General features: G+C 39.5%; 2 protein-coding genes across 3 annotated transcripts; both read right to left on the bottom strand.

The window, feature by feature from the left end:
* Positions 1 to 144: 144 nt before the first annotated feature.
* On the bottom strand, positions 145 to 13,151 carry sfmbt1 (Scm like with four mbt domains 1). Of its 2 annotated transcripts, none has more exons than XM_077603785.1 (22): positions 12,974 to 13,151; positions 12,306 to 12,440; positions 9,463 to 9,522; positions 9,272 to 9,366; positions 8,289 to 8,532; positions 7,732 to 7,820; positions 7,050 to 7,302; positions 6,565 to 6,662; positions 6,188 to 6,289; positions 5,884 to 6,043; positions 5,667 to 5,749; positions 4,974 to 5,100; positions 4,628 to 4,741; positions 4,171 to 4,210; positions 4,016 to 4,080; positions 3,798 to 3,937; positions 3,539 to 3,648; positions 3,143 to 3,318; positions 2,799 to 2,977; positions 2,471 to 2,695; positions 2,055 to 2,183; positions 145 to 1,979 (listed from the first exon to the last, which is right to left on the bottom strand). In XM_077603785.1, exons 2-22 carry the CDS (start codon positions 12,322 to 12,324, stop codon positions 1,839 to 1,841), a joined length of 2,649 nt encoding a protein of 882 aa, XP_077459911.1. In that variant the 5' UTR covers positions 12,325 to 12,440; positions 12,974 to 13,151; the 3' UTR covers positions 145 to 1,838. The 2 variants fall into 2 exon arrangements, with proteins under 2 accessions (XP_077459911.1, XP_077459910.1); XM_077603784.1 differs by having other exon boundaries at positions 4,016 to 4,083; positions 12,974 to 13,150.
* Positions 13,152 to 15,238: 2,087 nt separating this feature from the next.
* LOC144075647 (protein kinase C delta type-like) lies at positions 15,239 to 22,447 on the bottom strand. Its single transcript, XM_077602936.1, has 16 exons — positions 22,317 to 22,447; positions 21,822 to 22,094; positions 20,279 to 20,447; positions 19,642 to 19,673; positions 19,447 to 19,532; positions 18,938 to 19,067; positions 18,713 to 18,813; positions 18,253 to 18,334; positions 17,982 to 18,103; positions 17,725 to 17,898; positions 17,496 to 17,587; positions 17,337 to 17,399; positions 17,057 to 17,195; positions 16,766 to 16,954; positions 16,228 to 16,356; positions 15,239 to 16,097 (listed from the first exon to the last, which is right to left on the bottom strand). The coding sequence occupies exons 1-16, from the start codon at positions 22,423 to 22,425 to the stop codon at positions 15,939 to 15,941; spliced, it is 2,049 nt and encodes a 682-aa protein (XP_077459062.1). The 5' UTR covers positions 22,426 to 22,447; the 3' UTR covers positions 15,239 to 15,938.
* Between the last annotated feature and the right edge of the window lie 2,790 nt (positions 22,448 to 25,237).

Here is a 25,237-nt window from a genome sequence, read left to right as displayed (position 1 = left end):
TTTTAATCATTATTTACATTATTGATTTTTCCTTTCTCACTTAATTTAATTGTAAACAAAACCATTGTATTGATTGTAACATTAATACATGTGGGAGAATAAAACTTTTTTTCCCTTTTTGTGAAAAGAAACAAAGAAAATGTGTTTAAAGTGGATAACAACAAGAACATTTTTATTGAAGGGTTCATTCTTTACAAAGCAACTCAATGCTTTACATCGGATCTTTCGTTTCTTGCGCAATGCTGTGTTAATTAAAAAATAAATTAATGTGTAAATTGGCTCATATGGTCAAGATTATTATTGCTCCAAATAAATTGATTAATTGAAAGATTTCAAACTTTTCTGTGCAATAAATCATTTATAGAATATTCCCACAGTGTTTGTTGGGACTATACAGAATTCACCTCAACCAATTTTTCTTTAATTACCCTGTTGACTAAAGATTTTTTTGTGTACACAAATACGGCACACATTTGTATTGCTATACATTGCATGGTCTTACTTGTGCCTGCATCACATTCTCCCAGCATCATAACTCAGCATTTTTTTCTCAATTAAAGTAAACCATCCCCTTCAATAACAATTCCTACCAGAACCATTTCAACATGTTCATACAATTTGTATTGCAGTTGAATTCATTTTGACAAAACACTGTAAAAATGAACAGAGGGAATCTTTTGATTTGCTGCTCTAGTGCTTACAATATAACCATAACATACAGTTTCCAGTATGACACCAACTTTCTCTATATTTGGGCTGGGCTGGTGAATGTGATGAAAGAGTTTCTGCCTTGACACATCAATACCAAACATTCACAGGCATTATGACAAAAAAAGGGGAATTTCACAACATCAAGAATTACTTAGTATTCAAAACACAATTTAAAGGCAGCATTTCCCACTTGGACTGGCTTTCCACCAGTGACAAACTCATTTAAATTCACAACAAAAGGATAAAAGGAGCCACATTATTGGAAATCTATCATCGTCAATGGCACTGAAAGAGTTAAAAAGCTGGTTGCACTGACTGGAGAAAATGAACTACTTGAGGAAGAATCTTGCTGGAGTCCTTTAAAAAAAATAAAAAATCCTTAAGTCAATGCTCTAGGTGTGCAGTTGGACAATAGTGATTCCCCCGAATAACTGAACAGCACATTTTGACAAGACTTCAAAGTTCCTGCACTTCTTTCTTCAAGATCATTCAAAATAAGATTGATAGCTAAAATGATTGCAAGCATCATTTTTCTGAGAAAAAACATTAGGTTGTCTTGTTAGTGAGAAAATGGAAAATATTTGTACTGAAGGCCCTTAACTCATTGGCTGCCATTGACGATGATAGACCTCCCATTCATCTGAACTGCGAGGACAGCAATTCCTCCTGGTCTAAATGGAGTTAGATGTCTATCCAGTGACAGACTTCATTTAAATTCACATCTAAAGGAAGAAAAGAGCTAGATACAGCTCTGAAGCTGCAGCTTGCGGTCCCTCATTGGACTTTATCATCAATGGCACAGAGAGTTTATAAAGGAATTTAATCTTTTTCAAAGGCTTTAGGGCAACTCTTCATTTTATTTCAGTCCTTACCTGAAGAGGGTTTTATTTACCCTGTTGTGTAGAACTTGTACTCTGTATTCTTTTTAACTTTTTTTTTCTTGAATACCTTGGAACATCAAGGATAATGTTGTTGTTTTATTTCAGCTCCCTTCTATATACGGTCCAACGTCATATGGTTCAGTGTTCAAGAAGATATCCAGTGTAAGCAAGATGGAAAGGTGAAATGACAGTATTTTTGAAGTACTGTATTAATAAATAGTCACTTGTTTCTTCATCGTCCTTGGACTACGTGGCAAATTGTTGATAAAACGCCAGTTTGACCCTCTCTATGTGGTGGCACAGCTTGATGGCTGGTCCCAGCTTCAAGTCCATACACTCCTGCACAGTTGGAAGGTTCAGCAGCAGCATAGCCTGTCCGTCAATCTCCTGCGGGAAAAAAATGTGACATTTGAACTGGAGTTGCCAAGAACTTTAGCCTGCATGCGTCTCGGTGTGTCCTACTTGATCCATGAAAATGCGTGCTAGAGGTGCACAGTCAGTAGTTCTGATAAAACGAACTACATCAGTCACGCTCCATTCCAGCGGGCTGGTGTCCAAGCACAACTTTTGAGGAGGTTCTGTCTTTGATGTCTGCAAAATAAAATCAATGCTGTCAGTGCTATATTTTAGCACGTGTGCGATTTCCAACCAGACAATGCTTAATCATCTAACAAATCATTCAAATAAAAATAAAGTAAAGAAAGGCTTATAGATTCAGAACAGGTACAAAGTGGCTAAAGATTAAGCACACTCGCTTCTGTGCCTGTTCAATCTGTCCCTGCCTGACATGCAACATTAAAAGGCACTACATTTATCCTGCTTGGTACATTGACTTGACAACATTACATCACACAAAAAAAGATGCTATTCTTTACTACCTTTGGTGAAGGAGGATGATTCTCATCATCAGAGAAAGAGGGCGAACGGGGTTTCCGCCGCCGCCTCGTGGGTCTCGGTGTTGTAGGTGGTGATGGGGACGGTGTGGGGGGCTGGGACTTTTCTACCGATTGTTCGGAATCATCTTGGAGATCATCCTGCAGTTCTGAGCCAGAGTCTTCACTTAGGGAGTCATCTTCATCAAGATCTTCTTCTTCTCCACTTCCCTGTAAACCACAAACAAGGAATGATGACAAAAATTAGATCATCCAATGGAAGAGAAAATTAAAAAAATTCTAATTATAGTCAAGGGCATGGGAAAGAGCTCACCTGTGGAGACCCAGCAGGAGTGTTATCTACCGATGTTGAAGAGCGTCTCTTTTTATGGACAAAGAGCTGCTTCCTTCTTTTCCTCCTTCTCCCTCGTCTCTTCACTCCAGCCTCGAGGTTTGAGTGGCCTCCAGGCGGACGCCCCACGCGTTTGCTCTTCTTCTTTCCGTAGTAGTACGCTGGTGACGAGACAACACTGTAAAGCTGCCAGACTGTTTTTTAATTGTCGTCATTAAAGTTTGAACGCTGCTGAGAATTTATCCTACCAAACAACCACTTATTATAGGAATGCGAATGGAAGATTAATCATTAAGCATGTCGATCCATGTGTTGAGTCCACTTACTGTATTTGGTCTTGGTGAGGACAGAGCAGTTCTCTGAGCAGTGCTCCAGAACCATGCGAGGTCCAAAAAGGTTGGGACAGCATTCTAACTTGATGCAGGTTTTCCTGCAGAAGTCTGCCACTCGATCTGCTGTGCGGACTATTTCCACTGTTGCCCTGTAACTCTTTCCCTTGTATCTGAAAAACAGAGGAGCGCATATTTACTTTCAGCATAGAGTATTCTAGCCCAGCTGAGGGCATTACTATTCCTCTATTTGTCTATAAAGAGAGGGAGGAATGGCATCATTCAAATTCAGTCTCAACCCAGTTATTCAAGTTTAGCAAATCAGTTTCCGGTGGCACAAATTTCACCCCGTACCACGAGAGGGAGATAAAAAAGAAAATGTGGTTCCCTCACTTGGCTTTGAGAGTCTCTCCATGCCCTTGCCAGCGACTTTCCTGATCCAACTGCAACTCCCTTAGCACGCGGCTTGGTTTGTATGCAGAGTTGATGAGAAGAGTCAAAACCTGAATAAAATGTGAAATGTGTTTTAGTCAAGGTAAATGGGGGACTGCCTTCTTTCTAAATAAAATGGGGACAGTATCCTCTATTTTAAGAATATCCTTTTTGTTAAAAGGGGGGGGGGGTCACACATATGGTGTGATAAAACAATTACCTCTTTGAGCACAAGGACACAATTTCCAGGGCCAATGAACTGAGGGAGTTCAGCTATGCGTCCCTTATTAAGGTATGGGCCAGAAAAACAACGATGGTTAAAGTAGATCTTGGGGCAACAGTATTTTCCATTACCCTGTCCTGCAATGGAAATATTTAGCCAAAATGTAAATGACTGAGGAAGCCAACCACATAACACATTTTGAGCTTTTCACCGACCAGCTTCTGGTTGATTGGCCACATGTTGCTTAACAGTCACTGGTGATGACGACTTTGATGGAGCTCTGCTGCAAAGTATTACAAAATTATTCCACTAAGGGGATTATTTAAAAATGGAAACACATTGTGCTCCTATGTATAGAATTTATACTCACTGTTTTTCGGGCTGCACTACAGCAATCTTCCTCTCATTTTCTAGTGAAAAACAAAGGCAGATTTTATACCATTAAACAAAAGTTACTTTGTGCAATTTACATTTTGTACAAGGGTTTCGTTCTTAACCACTTTTACACGTGACTCCACAGATGGCTTCAACACACAGTTGACATGCTTACTTGTATGTAAACAATACATAATAAAATTGAAAAAACATGCCAACACAGACTCAAATGAAGCAACTTGTACTCATGGAATGGATCATTAAATTTATTATCTACGCCCTCTCATCTCTGTGAAATTACGACAGATTTGGTTCCATGTATTTAATTGTGTCAATAGTCTGATGGAACAAAATAGCAATCTAATCAAAAGTTTTAAAACCGTTCATTGATTAAGGAACCGTGTTTAAGCATAGGATTTTCTTGTGTGTTTGTGTGGTGAATGTATGCTTACCCAAAGGCTTGATGGGGTACACCAGTGGATAGCCGTTTGTCTCACACCAGCTCACAGGGAAGATGTCGAGAGAATCCACATGAACTGTCAACTCTGGCATGGGCTGTTTTAGACCTGAATAAAGATGTACAAAGATTTTACAGCGGCCGTTAGGAATCACTGATGCCGAGTGAACAGTTTCCTATAATACTTTGTTACAATAATTTACGATCCACAAAAGTGTTCTTTGAAGAGGTGCGAGTCAAAAGACGCAGTTAATAGCCATCATTAAATTCACATAAAATGTGTTGATGCAGACTAAAAAACATTCACACACGAGATTTTTTCTTTCAGACTTTGCTCTCACCTTCCAGGCTGAGCCAAATGTACTGCCCTTTCACCCTGGTGACTGTTGCTACGTGAATGTTCTCTGGTGACAGCGGGTTGACAGCCTCCAGTTTCATGGACTCTTTAAAGCTATGTTCAACACTCTCCTAGGTTAGCATAGAAAGAAACAAGACCACTCTTTAAGGGAGACAAAATGGCATATACAGTTTTTGCTTCGGAAAAATGCCTGTTTTTCCACTTATATCTAGTATTAAATTATCATTATGGTACATACAGTGGCCCTGAGTGACACAATCAGATGACAGGAATAAAAATGCCTCTGGTTAACATTTCACCAGTGGTTATAAATGGGAACAACAAAAATGATATTTATATGTGAAACTTACTACAATAACAATTTCGGTCATAATGAGCGGAACCCAATGCAGTTGGCTTTTGTTGAACTTGTCTTTTGTAAATCAAGCTAGTGTGGACAAATATATTTGTCCTACGGCAGGGTTACATAAAAATCTTTCATTTCCATTTTTTTTATTATTATGAGCTGTGTGAACTAAACTTGCATGTTTCGTTGCTCATTTATTTTCAGTTTACAAGGCTACAGCTCTTTCTGTCCTAACATCACAGCAACACAATAGTCGTAGCAAGCAGTAAACCTGCCAACTGATTATCACAGGCACTTCACTGGAAGATGATAAATGAGATTTTGACTTACAGTTGGAAAGCAGTTCTGAGGGGCTGCTTCAGCTTCACAATGTTTTAGGTAATCTGCCCAGTCAAAGTCTGGACCCTGATACCCTATACGTATATGACAAAGCAAACAAACAGAGTGAACAAAACAAATGTGCTAAAGTCAGTGCGCGGAATTCTGAGCAAGGGATTTGTAGGAAAACTGCAGTATGAGTGATCTAATCAAGTGATGTAAAACAAACCTGGTGGTGGGCTGAGTGGGAGCCCATTTTTAAGACTCCACTGAGCAGGAAAGATCCCAGGGCTGTCTCTGTGGCACAGAAAGCAGCGCCTTGAGGCTTCGGACTCCTCAATACCACAAAGGTCATCCATTGTTACCAGAAAGTACAGCTCACTGAAAACCTAGAAAAGGCAAGAGCAGTATATTTTTAAAAGAATGTGTTCGTTGCTTGAGCTTGTGTTGAATTAATAGAAAACACTCAAGGCCAACAAAAAGTAGTTAAAAGCATAAATCAATGAGACTGATTTAACAGAATTCAATGTTACCTTGGTGACAGTGGCCGGCCTAATACAGATTGGCGATGCAGGGTCCACCGCTTCTATTTTCATCCCTTCTTTAAAACAATGGACAGAAATGGCAGGCTGGTCCTAAAACAAACGCATACGTACTTATTTAGACCTATCATAAGGTTTTTGGGGGTCCTGGGGCTGCTTAGAGGAGCGGTGCTTGTCCAAAGAGCGCCTTATAATCTGAGTCAATTCAACTAACCACTGTGTATACCTGCAACTTCCATTTAAATATTTTCAAAAGTTTAACATAAAAGTCATGTTCTCAAGAGAATTTTACGAATAAGAAATCAAATCATAACTGCAGCTGAATGTTAGCATGCAAAAAGGCAGAAAAATGTTGACGCTCTCAGTACCTTATTGAGCTCTGCAGTCAGAGCTTCATCTTGAGGAAGTGCAATTATCCTCTGCCTCACCTCTTCCCACTCTTCCTCTGTTCGTAGTGCCAGTAGTTCTAAAACAAACATATACAAATCAGCTACAGAAAGCAAACTGCTTATCAAGTATATCTTATTTTACCAGCTGAGAAGCTAAACACCAGTCTTTATCCCAATGTTGCTACCAACCACAAAGCACCAGTTTTCATCGTTACAATATATGAATTAATTATTTATACAAAGCATCTTAATCATTAAGTGCTGTGGCCCTTACAAATGGGAAGTCATGAATAAATTAGTCAAAGTGCAAGAAAAAGATAAGGACTTGTATAATCATCTTAATTTTTATAGGGGATTTTTTCTTTGTAATTCTGTAATGCCCATTTATAACCAGAATGTCACTTTGTACTTTTGGGAGGCAGTCGTCTTTTGTTGGAGAAAAGAAAAAATCTCGTGCTACTAACCAGAAGGAGGCCTGAGGGTGCATCCGTGCTCTTGAACCCAGCCTGGTGGGTGGAGGCGTGGGTGGAGATAAAAGAGCCAAAGGGTGGCAGGTGTGTCAGGGAGCCCCTCAGTGCCAACCAGCCGCAACTTCAGCCTTCCTCCGACATTCTCCTCCAGCGTAGCGGCCCAGCCAAACCCCGGGTCAACGCTGTCCTGCAGCTCCACATAGCAACCGGCACTCAGCAGCTCCATTGGGTCTCGACCATGCTGAGGCTGAAGAAAGCAGTGGGAAGAGTTAATCCGGGAAAAGACACCATGCGCGAGCACACGAATGCCCACACACTGAGACAAGGTGAGGAATTCACACTGGGAGAAAATGTGCTGCATGACTAAGTAACAGAAGTCAAGCATCCTCAAAGAAAAAAAAGTCAATATATGTCATATTTTACTGAAGAACTGTAGATTTGTTTTTCTATGATAACAATCAATGCCAAAAACAGGAAATAAAGTGAGAAATAATTATTATTTTACTTTTTAAATAAAGCACATTTTGAAATGTATACTTTTCAACCTTACACAATCTACAAATGTTTGAGCACACCAATCTAATTTAAAAAAAAAACAATTGCCCAGGTACAGACACACAAGCAAAAAAAGCTGCACATGTGTCATGTTAATAGTCAGTCGCTGTGATTTTCTTACCAATTCTAACAGGTTGGCAGGCACGCTGCACTCCTCCGTCAGGACCTTTTCAAGTAAAGACTCCCAGTCCTGGTGCTTCTCGCGCACACCTGTGATGGATCACACACAGGCAGAATGCATTGATACGCAGTTGACTTAATTTGGTCTTGCTCTCATTACTTGATATGTCCAGTCATTTGTTTAGTATTGTAACAGAAGTGAGTAAAGAGTACCAGGCAGAGGTGCATAACGCACTCAAGAACTCTGAATAAAGGATGTGGTTTTGATAGCGGATACATAAATCCTGTAAACAAGTTCAATACCTTAACTGCAACACATAAAACTCAGAGTATTACTAGTTGTTGTCTAAAATACCGTCATTGGCCTAAAATTACCACTTCAATTCAGGTCCATTAAAACAATATGTGAGCAGCACAGCTTGGACAGGATAGGTCAATTTTCTTTAGAAAATTAAAATGTTTGCTTTTCTTTTTTTTCAATTTTGAAAATGGAAAGAGTAGAACAAATGCTACACATTTTGACTTCCGTGTGCTTTTCAATGAAGAAATTAGTCTCACTGTCCGGGGCTCTCATGAGCTTGCCGTGCTGCCGGCTCCACCCTAACGGGTGCAGGTCAGCCGTCATGGTGTCACACCAGAAGTCAGCACTGCGGTTATCCTGGTATCCTTCATAGCGGAGCAGCAGCAGCTGGCCGCATGTTGTGATGATGCTGGCCACCCAGTAAGGACTGTCAGACTCTGAGCGCACACACACCTCCAGCTTCATACCAGGAGTTAGGCCAGTCTGTAGACCCTGGTCCACCTGTGAGAAGAACACATAAGAAAAATGAATACATCATGTTCATTTTTGGTGCTTCGTTGACTAATTTGTCAAATCAAAGCTGCTCTCTGCTATCTTATTATACCGTATTAACTTTAAACTTTCATATTTAGGCCTCATAGAAATGCTAAATTATGACTTATTATTCCATTAAGGTCAATGAGTGACAAGAGATAATATGCTACGAATGTAGACAGCACACTAGTGTGACTACACTAAAACAAATGTCTACTGGTAACACTTTTGCCACATTATAGTAAATTATTGACCTGCTGACAACTATAAGACGGTTTACTGGCTGAGGCCTTATACATTCTGAAAAAAATTCTGAACCTTTCAAATGTAAGACCTGTCAGTATAGTGCTCCCACTTTATCGAATAGATGTTGTTTCTTAGTAACCAATTTCACAAAAGAGGTGGAGCCATATTGCCATGCCAACACGACTTGTAGTCTTTTGTTTTGGAGCAGCTCTTGAACACGAAACAATCGGCGCAAAAATAACTTGGAATTAAGAGTCTTGGATCGCTGCATTCATGTTTTATTGGCAGCGCTTTCTTGTTTTTTTTAAAGAAGCAGAAAAGAAGTCAGCAGGCATTCAAGGTGTGAGACAAATGCATTGGACAATTGCACATGTGGACTGCTTCATTCATCTGTATGAGAAACTTTAGATAATTATTTAAACAAATGTTACAAGCACTAGTAAAAAAAATTAGGGCTCACATGCTTAAAGGCGTGATGAGGCACAGAGACCGCACCAGTCTCCTCCATATAGTCATCCCAGTTGAAGTCAGATGCATCGTTTGCACCGTCTCCATCTGGAACACAAACATCTTCCTTTTTATAATGTGCTTTCTTGACTATTCTGTCTCTCTTCTTTGTGTTGTTTATAAGAGAAATATCTTAAATCCTACCAGACTCCAGTGATTCCCGGCTCATTCCGGTGAGATGTCCTTCAACCACGATTAGGGGGTCTGGAGAAGAATAGAATAATTACTCCCATCCGTGCATCAAATGAATATGGTCAGCCACACTATCAAAAATGATAAATTCCTGATTTGCGCAAGACATGACACCATCCAGCAACACAATAATCACTGAAAGTGCACCGTAGAATCTAAACAATGTTCTTTAAAAAGTTGAGAAAAGAACACAACCAGATTCCCATTATTATGGTCAGTTCATCCCTGTATAATCCGATTTAGCATTTCATTTCTAAAGCATACTTTCCATTAACATATGTCCATACGCAATATAAAATGCTAAAACGGTAAATAACTCAAAACGATTTTTAAGAATTTGAAAGACTGAATTGTCCATGAAGTGAGCATTTGAAATTGAGAGGGTCTTGACGTTAATGTGAACACACATCAAGCTTTGACACCACAGCATTGTGACATACTGAAATAAAGGTAATTCTACAAGAGTTGCGGCGTGAATAAGGGGAACGCTGGGCGGGACCATGACGGCAAGAGAGATGCTAGTCTGTCACAGCAGCTTTATTCAGGCTGCCTGTCGGCCTCGTCTTTGTCACACGAGACGTCTCTATTAAAAACGGGGCCCACATCAGACACCCCCCCGGCCACCCCGCTGCTACGGTGACCCCCGGTGCTCTGCCAGGATCTGCGCCGCCTTTCACCTCTGACCCCACCCTCTTTCTTTCTACCCTCCCACCAGCCCACATACACACCAGAAGATCTCATTGTCTCTGGGGTCACACTCTTCAACGTGAGGGTGAAAAAAAAAAGAGCAGTGGGACAGAACTAAAGTTGACAGGTTCTTTTCTTGCATCTGATGCTGATCTCAATAATGGAAGCAAAGATGCTTTCGCGAACAAGCGACTTTTATTCTCTCTGAGCGGAAAATTAAAATTTGTAATTCGCAAATGATTGTTATTATAATTATTTCTTTGCCTTTCTAGTTCCAATGACATCCCAAAAGTATAGGCAGCTCCATTTTGAACAAAAATTATAAACTGCTACCAGCAAGTAAGTAGCAACAAGCCACTCTCCCTTACAAAACTTCACGTAACAAGCTAAAAAACAAAACGTCGAAATACATGAAGAGCATATCAACTGGGACTGGATGTGAAAATGTATATGGAATGATGTTCATAATCCACTTTATTTGCTGATAACCAGAGCTTGTTGCCCTTTTTCCAGAAACACATCATGTGTCGCTTTGTGAGATGGATTATTTCCTCTTGCGTAGAATTTTACACAAAAACACACACACACACATGCACAAACACAGTGGAAGAAAAACAACTTCCCCCTTTCATTTACAGTAAATGTGAGCATAGACCAGAACTAGCACAAGGCGACCAGTATCTATATTTTTCCATCACATTGAACTAACTGAATCTGAAAGAGAAAGGGCCAACTGCCACCCACAGATCCTAGTGTTTACCAAATCTCAAAATATAATTCTCATTGGCACTTAGTTTGGATTAGCATGTCGGCAACATTACTAAATCTCTGATGTCTCTGAGCAGGAAGTTCACCATAACATGCCGCACAATTACAGAGTGTCTCAGTTTTTATTCTTGCAAATGAACATTATCGCAATTAGATTTTAGCATATTTAAGCAGTGATGTTATTATTCAATGAATTGCATTCTGAAACATATTTATACTTGGAGATGTTTCTATAAGGCTTGACTCACTAAAGTTCAAGTGCAGTTGTAATTATTTTAAGTCTTTTTTTTACAATTTCCAAATTAATACCCTCAGAAACCAATTTTGTTGTTCTCCCCATGCCTATGTGGGTTTTCTCCAGGAAATCTGTTTTTCTCCCACATCCCAAAAACATACATAGTAGGTTGGTTTCAATTCTAAACTGTCCCTAAGTATGAGTGTGTGCGTGAATGGGTGTTCATATCCTTGTGACCCGTGATTGGCTGGCAATCGATTTGGGGTGTTCGCCGCCGACTACCCATAGGTGGCTCCAGCCACCCCGAGACCCTTGAGATGATAAGCATTAAGGAAAATGAATGAATGATTACAAAAATTCAAATTGTAATTCATCTTACGGGGCACTATACTATACATAAACATTCAAAAAAGGGAGGTCATCAAAATATTAACACAGATTGATCTGAGATAGTTTTTAAACAACATTTCACTCATTTCCTTCTGCCCAAAGTTAGGTGAGAGTGAAAATGAATAATAATTATAATTCAGACCAGGCATCCACGTTAATATTATATTTTAAGTTATGAAGGCAATAGTTGTATACCAAATGTTAATATTTTGGCCCACATAACCAAAATGTGAGATCCAAAATCATTATATAGGACACCAGTTCTTTGTTGTTGTTTTTTTTAATTTATTCAGATCTGTCAACTTGCCATCAACTTGCCATCAACTTGCCATTCATGTTGTTGTTAGCATTTTTGTTGTTGGGTTTGTACACTACCAGTTTCTATCAATTTCTCTGTTATTTGTGCACAGATCATAATGTAATTAATATGTAGATATATATTCTAGAGACATCTAAGCATCAAACCTGTTTTTTTAATTATTCTTTGTATCTGGGTGGATTAATTGCAAATTTATTGGTACCAGTAGAATAGGCTGAAGGAATGCACTTTTCATCACAGCCTTCAGCCTGTAGTATCCCACTTGTTTGTTTTTCATGACCAAAAATCATCAATTTGGCTATAAGGGATTCAACAGATTGTACACTGAAGCATCAGTTATTGTCCTGAGAAAAGACAGCATGTAAAACATTATTTTGAAAAAGATGAGGTACGTACTGCTTTTGTCCTTTGCCATTTTTGCTCCACTTAAGAAGTTGCCCAAGGACGAGTAAGGCTGCACAATGGGGAAGTTGCAGGCCAGACGGCGGTTGCAGTTAAACTGCTCAACGCAACCTGAACATCACCCTAGGCCTGATATAAAAAAAATAAAAAAAATACACCTTTACATTACTAGTCATAAAACAAGAACTCGAATCGACTGCATATACACACTGTTATGCAAGACTAATGGACCTTTTCAAGGGCAAATGTGCTTTTAGGTGTCTTTAGGAGAGTGCACCGTCCCCGACACTCCTCTGACAAGAGATGAGCCCTTAATTTTTTTCTTTTTTTCCGCCGCCGTAACTTTCACCCTGATGCGAGTACGACACATGGACGCTCTCTTGGCGATGATTAAACGTGTGAACGTACATGTGTATTTTTGTGCGAGTGTGTGGACGCGTGGAAGCAGCGAGTCAAGTTACTGCACGTCACGGGCTCCCAGCAATAAGAGCGAGCACAGGCTGACGAGCAATAAGGGGGCGCTTTACACGACCGAACCGCACTCGTCTTTTTGAGAGACAGGAAAAAAGACGAGTTGCCCTCCGCGGGGCAAAACACTGGCAAGAAAATGTAACAAACAGTACAGAGTACGTGAATATTTGGTCGCCGAATTCGTTTCTTACCGTTAAGTAGTTTTTCCAAGTCGTTTTTTTAGATGCCGATCCTCTCGCTGACTGTCTGCTCGCTAGCAGTTATGTGAAGATAGCGAAAGTCAAATACGTGCATCCGGTTTTGGATTTACAAAGTAACATTCTGGTACGTGCGTCAACGACCCAGCAGCCACCGAACGTTGGTTTGGCGGGGATGCTTCCGGTAGTTTTTGGGTGACGTCTTGCTAGCTTGACGCACTTCTGGTACACGACCTCATTCCAATATGGCACAAGTGGCTACGGCGCATGCGCCCACGATGTGCCTCTGAGCCCGGCTACATCACGCCGACTTCCATCTTCACACACAATAAAAAAAATGACACAACCACAATCCATGGTAACATTCGGAAGACGCACATAAAGAAAAAAAATTCCAAAAGAAAAGATTAAGAATTCGTGTTATTTCTCAATTTTAGAAGTATTCCCATCAATCAATAGTATGTTTAAACCCCAACGGAATCCCTACTAATGTAATGGTTGAGGTGTAATAAATTACCCATATAATCGACCCACTTTCGATAACTCCTAAAGCATCTGTCGCGACTAAGCTTTCCGTTTCGTTGCGTAACGTGCAACCTAATTGTTTCGGCCAGCGCATTTATACTCGAGTTGCTCAGTTTCTATTTCCAACACTATTGGACCAACTAGCCAAATGTTGCGAAACATCAAGGCTTCGCGTGACAATCGATTGGGAATGAACCGAGCCAACAGCATTTTAATGGTAAATGTTGCACTTGTGTGCTGCACAAAGATCTCAAGTCGGGGGAGGCTTGGGAGGAGGGGGAGGAGGGGAAAGAAAGCAAGAACACGGGTGCGGAGGAAACTGCTGCAAATATGTATACCGACAACATGCATTCTACATTTCAAGTTCATGCGTTCCTCGTCTGGAACTTGCCGTTCCTTTACATGTGTATTATCTTGGTAAAATACACATTATGTTGACGTACAATTCTTTCACACTGAAACACGACATAAGAGCAAGGCTGGTGGTTACAAACAAAAGGGGAAAAATACATATCTGCATTTATTGGAAGCACAACACTGTAATAAATCCGAGCTGCAGTAAAGCAACTCGATCTTGCACCAACGGCAGGAAACAATGTCATTTGTGTTTTGGAGAAAACTCCAATTAGGGGTAAGGTTCGGAACTGCCAGTATAACACAAAATAAAATGTATACGATGAAGATTTTTTAAAAAAGAACTCATCCTTTTTAAGGGCAAGTGACTATTTGGGTAATTAAAAAAAACAACTTGACTTACATTGTCAATTATTGCATATCTTAGAAATTGGACATTGCTATTCTTTGTATTTTTCCACATTTCAATAATACATTTAGAACACGTTAATAAAAACTATGCCGTAGTAATAAAATCATAATGAATAAAAACTACACTGGTTATGAGACCCATTGCGACTGTAAAGTGGTTGTTGTTTTAAAAATGCATTTACAATTTTAATAAATTATTAATAATAAAACATAATTACACTAAATTGAAAATTGTGGTCTGTGGTTTTAACCCCCAATAACACGTTGAAGTTTCTGTAAATCACAATACGTATTTGAATACCATTGATAACGACTGACGTCAAATTCGTTTAAACATCGATGAGTGCCTGTGAATGCTCGTTTCAGCGATCCATCAACTGCAGCCTCTCCCAGTCAAAATGTATTGGACGTCCAGCGCCGTCAATGGCAGCCAAGGTGTTAAATGGGTACAAATAATATAAAGGGTTAAGGAGAACTTGATGGGGTCTTTGCCTGATCTGTGTAGGAGAAATTATCACACATCATGTTCCCCGGTTTGGAAAGTGTGGGAGCCCACTGCACTTGGGATTTGGTTTTGATTTAAACCCTGATGCTCTTAAAATGGTTGGAGGTTGTCAAGGGCAGATTGGGTCACTGCAGCAATGTCTGCTTGCTCGCTTGTCATCGACTTGACGTTGAACCAGTGCGTGCAGTTACAGCACCTGACCGTAGGATGGCAGCAGAGTGAACAAGTCTGCCCTATATAATTCCCTGGGGTACAAAACTATTCCAAAGGCCACTTTAGAGGGAATTTAAAAAAAATCTAAATGTACCATTATATTTCAAGGACAAAAACAACAACAACTCATTTAGAGATTCTAAGAATGAGCACTTTGTCATGTCCCACCAAGAACAAATCAGATGATCGATTGATCTGCATATGAGTCACAGCCAGTCCAGCATGTCTAGCTGAGTAAATGAGGAAAAAAATGATAGATAAATGGAAATTTTATTTATAATCACGTGTAAAAGAATTTAAAAATGTACACTTTTAATTCAAAAGAAGCACTTTGCCCACTTAAAGTTCATAATGCTCATCCCAAAACACAAGACATTAATACAAATACAACAGTTAGTATCATACGAACTTTCGAACGTTGATTTTTACCAGTGGTTGTGTTTAATGCCGTCTACGTGTGCAGGTTTAACACAGCTGAAAACTGACAAAGAATAAATTAAATCATTTTTTAAGGACATTTCATATTTACAATATTTGGCTCTTTTAAAACATCTCCGTTAGTCAGTGCAGGAAGTCAGGATTTGACTTAATTGGTTTAATTCACAAGGGAGTTATAATCAATCAGATACGAGCAGAGTAGTGCTATAATGTAGACAATAACTGTATATGATATTTTCTTTTCCAAGGCCTATTTAACATACAGTGATTGAGTCAGGAGTGATTACACCGGCAAAACAATGACACAAACAATAAGAAATACCCCTTCAGTTTTGATTATACTTAAAATGATATCTGAAGTAAGTCCCTTCATTACATGGATAATGTTTTCTTCTCCCCTTATTGAGCTATTCAGTAAAATTCAACTAGAAAGATGAAGTCATATAGGCCAGTGCTTTTAACAGACAGAAAAAAGTCAGTGACTGTGGCCAAGGGGTGGCCATTTTGGTCTTTTCATTTGCTTATCAGGTGTTCCAATTTAGGGTTGACAAAGGAAAATCCAGAAAATCCTGACTGATCCATGGATTCGAGGAGGTTCTTGTCACCATGAGAAAGTCGAGGCTTTTCACTCAAGAACTCTCTGTCAAAGTTGCTGCAATCACTTGGGGATTTCTGTGGACAGCAGAACTTTGGTTACCACACAATAGCGTATTGACAAAGTGCAAAACATGCCGGTGACAATTGTATTCCACGTATTCTGGGGAGAGCACAAAACATTTATGGCCATCTGAAAGGTTCCTACCACTTTGGGCTTGAAAGGGGGCTCCTCTTGTCTCTTCTCCAGAGTCGGCCAGTTGATACTTTTGAAGAAGGGCTCTGCACGGATGTTCCCAACAACACCAAGCCTACGAGTCGGATCTCGCTCAAATAACTGCAAAAATTATGGGGGAAGAACATTTAATAAAAGGCAAAATAACTTATTGAGTTGTGTTGCATTAACATTGCGAGGGACTTACAAAAAATTAGTAAATCATATGTTAATTTAGTATTTTATCTGGTCGCGAAGTACAGTGGGGATAAGTTAGCACCTCTGCTTGAACGTTCTAGGTTAAGGGATTCTGATTTTGGCTCTTTTACATTATAATAATATTCATGTTGGTCTATTACAGGCACTTGTAAAACACAATAGTAATTTAAGTCCTTTGTATTCTCAGTCTCATGCTAAAGTCTCACCAGATTTCCTGATACCTTGACCTTTTGTGGTACCAACTCAAAAATCCAAATCACAACACTTTCTAACTTTCTACCAAAAGACATTTAGAAAGAAGCAGTATCATCACCAGCTCAAGCAATTTCTTGGCCTCCTTGCTTATCCACCGAGGATAGTGAGGGGTGTCTGACCGGATGGACTCGAACAGCTCATCTTCATCATCCCCTTGGAAAGGTGACTGCCCAATGAGCATTTCATACAGCAGCACACCAAAAGACCACCAGTCTACAGAGAAGGTATACTGGTGTCCCAAGAGAATCTGCCACGAGTGATGAGAAAAGCGCCAAAATAATACATTAATGCTGTGTTTTTGCAGAACTTTTGACCAACCGTTATTTACAGGCACAATAACATTAAATACCTCTGGTGCAATATAGTCTGGTGTCCCACAGAACGTTGAGGCCCGGACATCTCCAAAGACATTCTCCTTACACATGCCGAAGTCTGCTATTTTGATGTGCCCATCCTTGTCCAGCATCACGTTATCCAGTTTCAGATCCCTATGCGGTATTAAAAAAATAATTCTACTGTATCTTCAAATATCTAACATCAAGACTATATAGTACGTATATGTTCAAAATTTGGCGATGCAGTAAAATATGTAAAACATTTATCATATTTATTAAGTTCCTCGCTGTTACCTGTAGATTATTCCTTTTGAGTGAAGGAACTGCAGCCCTACTAATATCTCAGCAGAATAGAATCTAAAGGTTGGAATGCAATACAATCATACAATTGGACAATGTTCTTGGACAACATGAGTAAATAATCTCTTCCATTTGGTACACCAGTGCACATACGTGGCTCGGGCTAGATCAAAGCGGCCTTTGTCCGTGATGTGGAACATCAAGTCGCCTCCATTGAGATACTCCATCACAAAAAAGAGATGTTCCTGGGCAGACAATGTGACCTTGTTAGCTCATTGTTGCAGATAAATCATAGTTCCAGCATAGAAAAGCGAAACTGATTTTCTTGGTTTGAAGGGGTACAAATAAGTACATTGATGCCGATTTTCGATTTTATGCTCACTTTAGACTGGAAGGTAGAGTAAAGGTGTGTGAGGAAGGGGTTTTCCCAAGCAAGGGCAAGAACTCGTTTCTCCACCATTGTACACTCGATGTCATCATCAATGAGAACCACATCCTTTTTGAGAACCTTCACTGCATAGTACTGTCCTTGGCCCTTGAGCTCAGCCAGAAGGACCTGAGGAGGCAAAGTACTAACCAAGTGAGATCAACCGTCCTTTTTTAGTCAATACATTGATATGAAGTGAAAGACCCACTTACTTTGCCAAAACTGCCTTTGCCCAAAACCTTATGGAAGATCAGGTGGTTGAGGGTGAGGTGTGACCGCTTAACAGAGGATGCAATGGAACTCGAGCTGTCGTTCACTTTGCCATTTTTATCAGCTAAGACACAATGCGCAACAGAGTGAACATAAAATTAAGAAATGCTGTATTTAAACAACTAACTAGAAAACTAAAATACAATTGAAAACAAATCTAATGTAAAAAATATATTTTTTTAGTAGTCTTAAACTGGTATGACAACATCTTACCACCAGGGGCCGATCCTGCTCTGATGTCTTGGTAGATCCCAATTTCCTCTGCAGTGGTGTCGTCAGGCTTCTTGAAGGATTTCTAGGATGTATAAAACAATTGTCATGTATAGTTAACAGTGGTTTACAGCACACCACTATATTCCCATTTCCTCCAAGATTAGTCTAATTGACTGATCAGCTCAAATATGTAAAAGCTCTATTAGTGCGACAACCACCGAGTTGCTAAATCCTTTTTCTGCTCAATTCCCACACTAGTGCAGTCAATTGAGAAGAAATACATAATACAATGTGTGAAGCATAGTACAAAAACGATTTAATGGAATTGATATACTCTATATGGTATAAAATAGAATGCATTAGTAGTCATGATTATACTATGTGGTGTAATCAGATTTCAATTCATGGTTGCTTACTCCATACATAAAAAAATATGTGGTAAATCTCGCTTGGTACAAACCTGGGAGACTTCGGAGAGAGCCTCAGCAAGTAGCTTCTGGTTGATTCCACAAAGATTGGCCACTTTTCTCTGACAATAACTATGAACGTTCATACAACAGTCTGATAAAAATTAAAACAACAAAAAAGATTTATTAGTGATGTTGAACTGTGGAGCAAAATGTCATAAATGCAACAGATTATTTCATCTCAAAATACTGTAAATAGAGTATTGTGCTGGCCTCACCTTCACATTTGAGGCCCTGTTTATAAAGACCCCAGAGGAGACTGCCACAGTGGTCACAGAAGGTGGGGCTTCTGTAGTTATGGGACTTGAAGCGATGCGGCATATCAATCTTAAAGCGCTCTTTCTTGAACTATGCACAAAGGATGCATACCCGTGAATTAGATCAAGTGAATGTTACAAAGAAGTCGATTTTTTGCCTTTGTTCAACTTGAGTGAGACACTTTCATGAAGGTTTGAAGGGATGCATGCGTGCAGACGTAAAAAGAAATATACAAATAATAAATAAGACCCTCTAAGGAGCTTGAGAATGCCCAGCCCACATATGACCCCCCCAAAAAATCCTTATTGCGCATTAGAGTCTGTACCTAGCATATTATATTGCGATCATAATGTCTTAAATTTTAAATTCCACAATGACTTGCCTGATTGTATTTTTTAAAATAAAAATAATTTCTGCCACAATGACCAATATCAGTAGGAAAAGTACAGTAAAATACTGTTAACCTCACCATTGTGTCACGACTGTTTGCTGCAGTTCCAGTGCACCTTCCAATGATCTTTTCGATGCACTTCTTGTGAATTGCGGCATTGCATTCTGTGTGGGTAAACATGTGAGCAATATATTTAAAAAATGTGAAGGGAATTTTTAAAAAATACATGCATCAACTGTATGGCAAATAGTAAGGGGTAGTGTAAAAACTCACGCCTGCACTTGTAGCCTTGCCTTTTCAGACCCCTGAGTGGAAAGAAAACAAAGCATTGGAAAATCACTAATTGATTAACATTTTTTTCAGTATAACACAGTGTTGCTCTGAACTAATCCAACCTATGAAAATAATTGAACATGTTAATTTGATACTCCTCTGACAATTACAGACAGTTGTTGATCAAGCTGCTAGATTTTATCTCAATGAGAAATCAATGCAGTTTATAACCAGTTCATAATGTTGTGGACTGTGAGTCTGCATATTTGAGATCATAATGACTCATCATACCAAGACTGTTTTAACTTGTATACTGGTGACACACAGTTAGAAACAGGATCTACAATGTTTGACCAATGACAACCTAGCCCTGATGTTTTTGACATCTTAGAATAATAGAAGAAGCTTTACCTACATAATACAATGAATAAGAAAAAGAACACAAATAAGATTTGCTGAAAAAGTTGACCTCAGATATCACATTCATGGAGCTCTCACTTAGAGTGGTTGGAATGCAACCAGTCCGGGTGGATTTCACAGTTGATTCAATTTTGTCACAATAAAATGCATCATTGCCGTTTCCATCATTCTTTTTGTGTTTAAATATGCTGAGTGTTTTGGCAAAGGATGCACTCACCAGAGAAACTCTCTGCATACAGAGCAAAAAGTAGGCTGGTGGAAAAAAGTGGCAGTAAACTCATGATTCTTGATGACGTGAATCTTGGGCTGTTTGAAAGCACCCCTCCTCTTGGTCAGGGTTACGAGTCCATCCTCTGGAGAAACTCTCACAGATGTTTTGTTTTGTGCTGTAGAAAAACAACAATAAATATATATGAACAAATAAATAGTTATATTTTCATTGTTGTTGAAAACACCTTTGTTTCTTAACCTGTCTTTGACATAAATGTATGACTTTTAATGTAATATTCTAGATTAGGGTGGGTAGATTTTTAGTCCAACTGAACATTAGGACACCTTTTCACCAATCCACTATCTGACCCGTGTATTCAGTGGATTGTAGTCAGGTGCTGGTGGTTTCATCAGAAACCTCACTAGTTAATCTGTCTGTGCTTGTTTGAACAGAACAAAAACAAGGACCCACAGCGCCCCTTTGTGAAATGATTGCCCACCCCTGTGCTAGACATACAATGCAAAACACCTAGGTTGGAAAAGGTTTGAGACCAGGGAATACCAACACATAAAAAATTACAACGGTGAATAAGTGGCCGATTCAAGTCTACAGCTTGGGGTCAAAAGTCCCTTGAAGAAGTTGGTGTAAGGCGTGAGAGAGGTAAACAATGCAGGCCGCAACTATGGCGATAAGGAGAGTGGGCGGGTGAATGGAAGCACTTTGTCAGAAAAAGAGTGCCTTCAGAGACCACTGATTAGACTGAAAAGTGGAATGACGTTTTAGAAAGATAATCTCCTTCCTCTTTGCCTTCGAGTGACAGCTGCTTGTGTTTGCACAGTGCTTCCGCAGTAGGAGCCAAGAAGGGAGCAATATAGGAGAGAGTGAGGGAGGGAGAAAAAGGGGAATAGTGAAATAGAGGGGCAAGAATGCTATTTTCATAACTAGTAACAATATTCAGTGTTGCTTTTCAAGAAACTAGAGCTTATATTTACGGAGTTAAATAATAATTTAAAAAAAGATGGCGCAAATTATTTATTGTATTATCTTTTTTTTTTTTTACATAACATCTCATGGCAGTGGGTAATGAGGCATAGTTTCCAACGTGACCTCGAATTATGTTTGGACTAAAAACCCTTCAAACTCACATCAGTGTAGATTAGATAGTGATTTTAGATTTTACTGCAGGTTAAGTGAGCTGTAGGCATGGTCAGTGGAAGCTTCTTAGCCCAATTAAAATGACAAAAAATGATGGAAATCGGCAAATGTCAATCCAGTACATACTTGAAAATGGACAAAAACGTTCTTTCCTAGCCCTGCATATTTTGTAGGGGAAGAAAAACATCCACATCAAATGCAGCTTTGTGGATTTTCTTTTTCAGTAAAGGGGGCTAAACGTGAAACAAGTTAAGAAGGTTCCTACACGTTTCAGAGATCCATGTTTTTCACATCTAGGTTTCAGTTTGATTCATGATTAGCGGATGATTTTTTATTTATTTTTAAACCTCTTGCTGGCGTGTCTAAACCCCTGCGACAAATGAAGATGACCTACTTGCATCACAGTCCTCCAGGAAATACTGTACAGCAATTTGGACTTTCCCTGACGGGTTCAAGTCCACCCAGTATTCAATACGACCACTGGTCCTGGACTCCTTACAGCGTTCTGCGAGCACAGTCACATAAACAGTAGCCTTTGCCAAGGCCTCTTCAGCGCTCTGCATCAGAACCATTTCAATAACACGACCCTCATATATATGAGCGTCGAAAGCAGATTTCCATGATGGATACATAGTGGGCTTCTTTTGAATCAGTGTTTTTCCTCGTTCTGTGGAAAAAGAATTGTTTAAGTTTGTGAAGAATAAATAATAATAATAAACAATCTGATGAGCTCTGCAAAAAGAAACTAACAGGCCCTCAACGTCACCCTTTAATAATACTACTGTCTGGTCTGAGGTTAAGATTTGATGTTCTATCTAACTGTTTAAATAAATATAAAGAAATCTGATTATGGTAGTTCACACTTCAGGAGATTTATTGTACATAGTACCTGTGCTGACAGACTCTTTCATCTTTATGGCACAAATCGGGGGTTCAGAAAGAGCAGGCAGGTCACCCATATCATATGCATTGAAGGTGATGCGCAGGAAGGGTGCCATGGCAACAATTCACCTCAGCCTCCTGGGGAAACAGAATGGGAGTTACTTTTGGTAGGCCAAAGTATTCATCATCACAAAAACACATCTAGTAATCCCACAAATCTGTGCTTACTGTTGAAGACACACCCTCAAGTTTCTCCTGTGTGGTCAAGAGAGAACAATACAGAAGTAATGTAGACCATAATGAACCACAAACCTAATCCAAAAATGCGAGAGTATTCCTTTGAATTCTGTACAAAAAAAGGAAAAACAAATACTGGTACTCGTCTACTGTGGGGTGGAGGAAGTTGTGTCCCCCAAGAGGGTGGATAAACTGAGTGTAGTACATGAATTGGGTAGGGGCAGGGCAGGAAAACATTATGAGAGACTCAAGAGAAAAGAAAACTTAATGATATAACATTGCTCCCAAATGGTGAGTATGTTTTTGTGTGTGTCGGGGTGCGCCTGCATGTGTGCGTGTTCCTGCAAAGTCAACAACTTTTCTTAAGAATTTGAACATGTGAACGGATGAACTGCAAAGTCAACAACTTTTCTCAAGAATTTGAACATGTGAACGGATGAACTGCGTACAGATAAGAGCTTTGTTAGGCATTGAATTTGTGGAAATTGTGTTTTGAAGGGGACATTACCAGTCAAAACCAGTCTGACAGGTGGTTTAACGTTGACAGCTGCTCATTTGCCCGTCAAAAGAACACACAACGTGCAAAAGCAACACATACAATAAACAACGTTCTTTCCAGAAACCTGAATAACAACATTGGAAAAGTGTGACTGTGCTAAAAGCACTTCATATTCCGCGAAAAGACACTTCGAAACACAATATTTATGTTGTTTGTCAGCTGTAAACCATTCAGCAAAATGACTTAAGGGCACTCCATGAAATAGCCCAGTGAGCAAATGGCAGACGAATAAGTTAGAAGACAAACGCACAGCACAGCAGTAACATCACAGTACCAAAACAATAGACAGCATATTCATTCATTTATTGATCTTCTGAATCGCTTATCCTCACAGTGGTCACGTGGGGTGCTGGAGCCTATCTTAGCTGACTTTTGGTGACCAGCCAATCGCAGGGCACAAAGAGATGGACAAGCATTCAAGCGCACACTCATACCTAGGCGCAATTTAAGGTGTTTAACCTGCCTACATGCATGTTTTTGGGATGTAGATGGAAATCGGAGTATGCGGAGAAAACCCACGCAAGTCAGGGGAGAACATGCAAACTCCACACAGTGAATCCACCGGTATACTACGCATTAATGGTCCCTTAGGTAATCATTGGTATTCTGTAAAGGGATATAACGAAAATATAGACAAAAGGTGTTCAAGACTGAACAATCTAATGAACGTAAGTCACAAGTAAGCTTCACCCCTGTGCTAGATTAACCTACTCCTTTACTCAATGTCAGTAAGCCTCTTTTCACATTATATTGTATCACATTGTAGGACGCCCAAGTGTATATCTGACTCAATCAATAATGGCAAAATGCCCATAAGCTTATTTGGTTTCAGTGTCCCGGTACTTTTCATGCTGCTTCAGCACAAGCTTGTCACTCCGTTCATAGCAAGACCAGCACTCTGTAACTCAAGTATACATATGTAAGGTGGGAAATTCTTTTCCCCCAAAAATGGAAACTTGAAAGGTTGTCGAAGGCCCCAACCACATGATAATCAAATGTGTTCAACATATTTATATGACAGATATAATTGTGTTGTTTTAATGGTAGTTGCTTTTTGTGTATACATGGTATATTATAATGAATACAAAATAAAATTATAATTTTCAACCAAAATTACAAGCCAAATTACATAGAAGCCCAGCACACAAAATCACCATTACATTTCAGTGTAATCAACATTTTGTGTTCACATTTTTTTTATATACAAAGTTGTTTCACAAGCAAAGTTGGCAACGGATGATTTGCTGCACATGCATTTAAAAATACATAACTTCCTCTTTCTTAAGAGCAATGGCCTAGTTGCTATTATGGCTGTATGACCATCTCAACTAGAACGTGAAATAAAATGTGTGTTGATGAGGCACACCCAATGTTAAGTTTCTTTTTTTTTCCCCCAGAAACACTTTTTGGCTGATCCTAATAACACAACCACTGTGTGTTCGTCAGAAAAATAGGTTTGGGGCTTTTGCCGATTACTGTTGAAGACGAGGAAGTGGAAGTATGTGACAGAATGAAAGACACTTCAGATAGAAGCCTGACTCCATGAGGAAACACCAGCTGACGCTTATTTATTTAAAAAAAAGAAGAAGAAGAAGAAGAAGAAAAAGAAGGAGAGGAACTGCGAATTGACTGGCCAGCAATTCAGTCACCCACCTGCTGCCCGTAGTTAGCTGGGATATGCTCCAGCACCCCCCACAACCCTTGTGAGGACAAGCGGTTGAGAAAATTAATTAATGAATAAATGAAAAAGAAGACAAAAAAGCTGTGCTTGTCTTTGAGATGACAAGGGTCATATAACCTGGTGTCTGTTCACGGGTAAGTATATATTTACATACATGCACTCAATAGACCGGTCAAAACATTCTCTAGAACATCTACAGGAGCAACTTTCTTAGGAAAGTCTACTCTGAAAGCGAAACCAAAAATGTGTTATAAGTGTACAAATATATGAATGGTCGTCAAGCCTTTTACTGCAGCACAGCGGTATATAATATAACCACACACTAATAACCTTGAACAAAGCAGCCTTTAATGAATTTCAGCAGAGAGCGGCTTGACAGAAGCAAAGCCCTCCCTTCGTTAACTAAGCAAGATTAATGTCAAACACTCGCTCTCGTTGCCCACACGCAACA

The sequence above is a fragment of the Stigmatopora argus genome, chromosome 6, assembly GCF_051989625.1.
Source record: "Stigmatopora argus isolate UIUO_Sarg chromosome 6, RoL_Sarg_1.0, whole genome shotgun sequence".
Classification (NCBI taxonomy): domain Eukaryota; kingdom Metazoa; phylum Chordata; class Actinopteri; order Syngnathiformes; family Syngnathidae; genus Stigmatopora; species Stigmatopora argus.
This window is presented reverse-complemented; position numbering and strand designations above follow the sequence as displayed.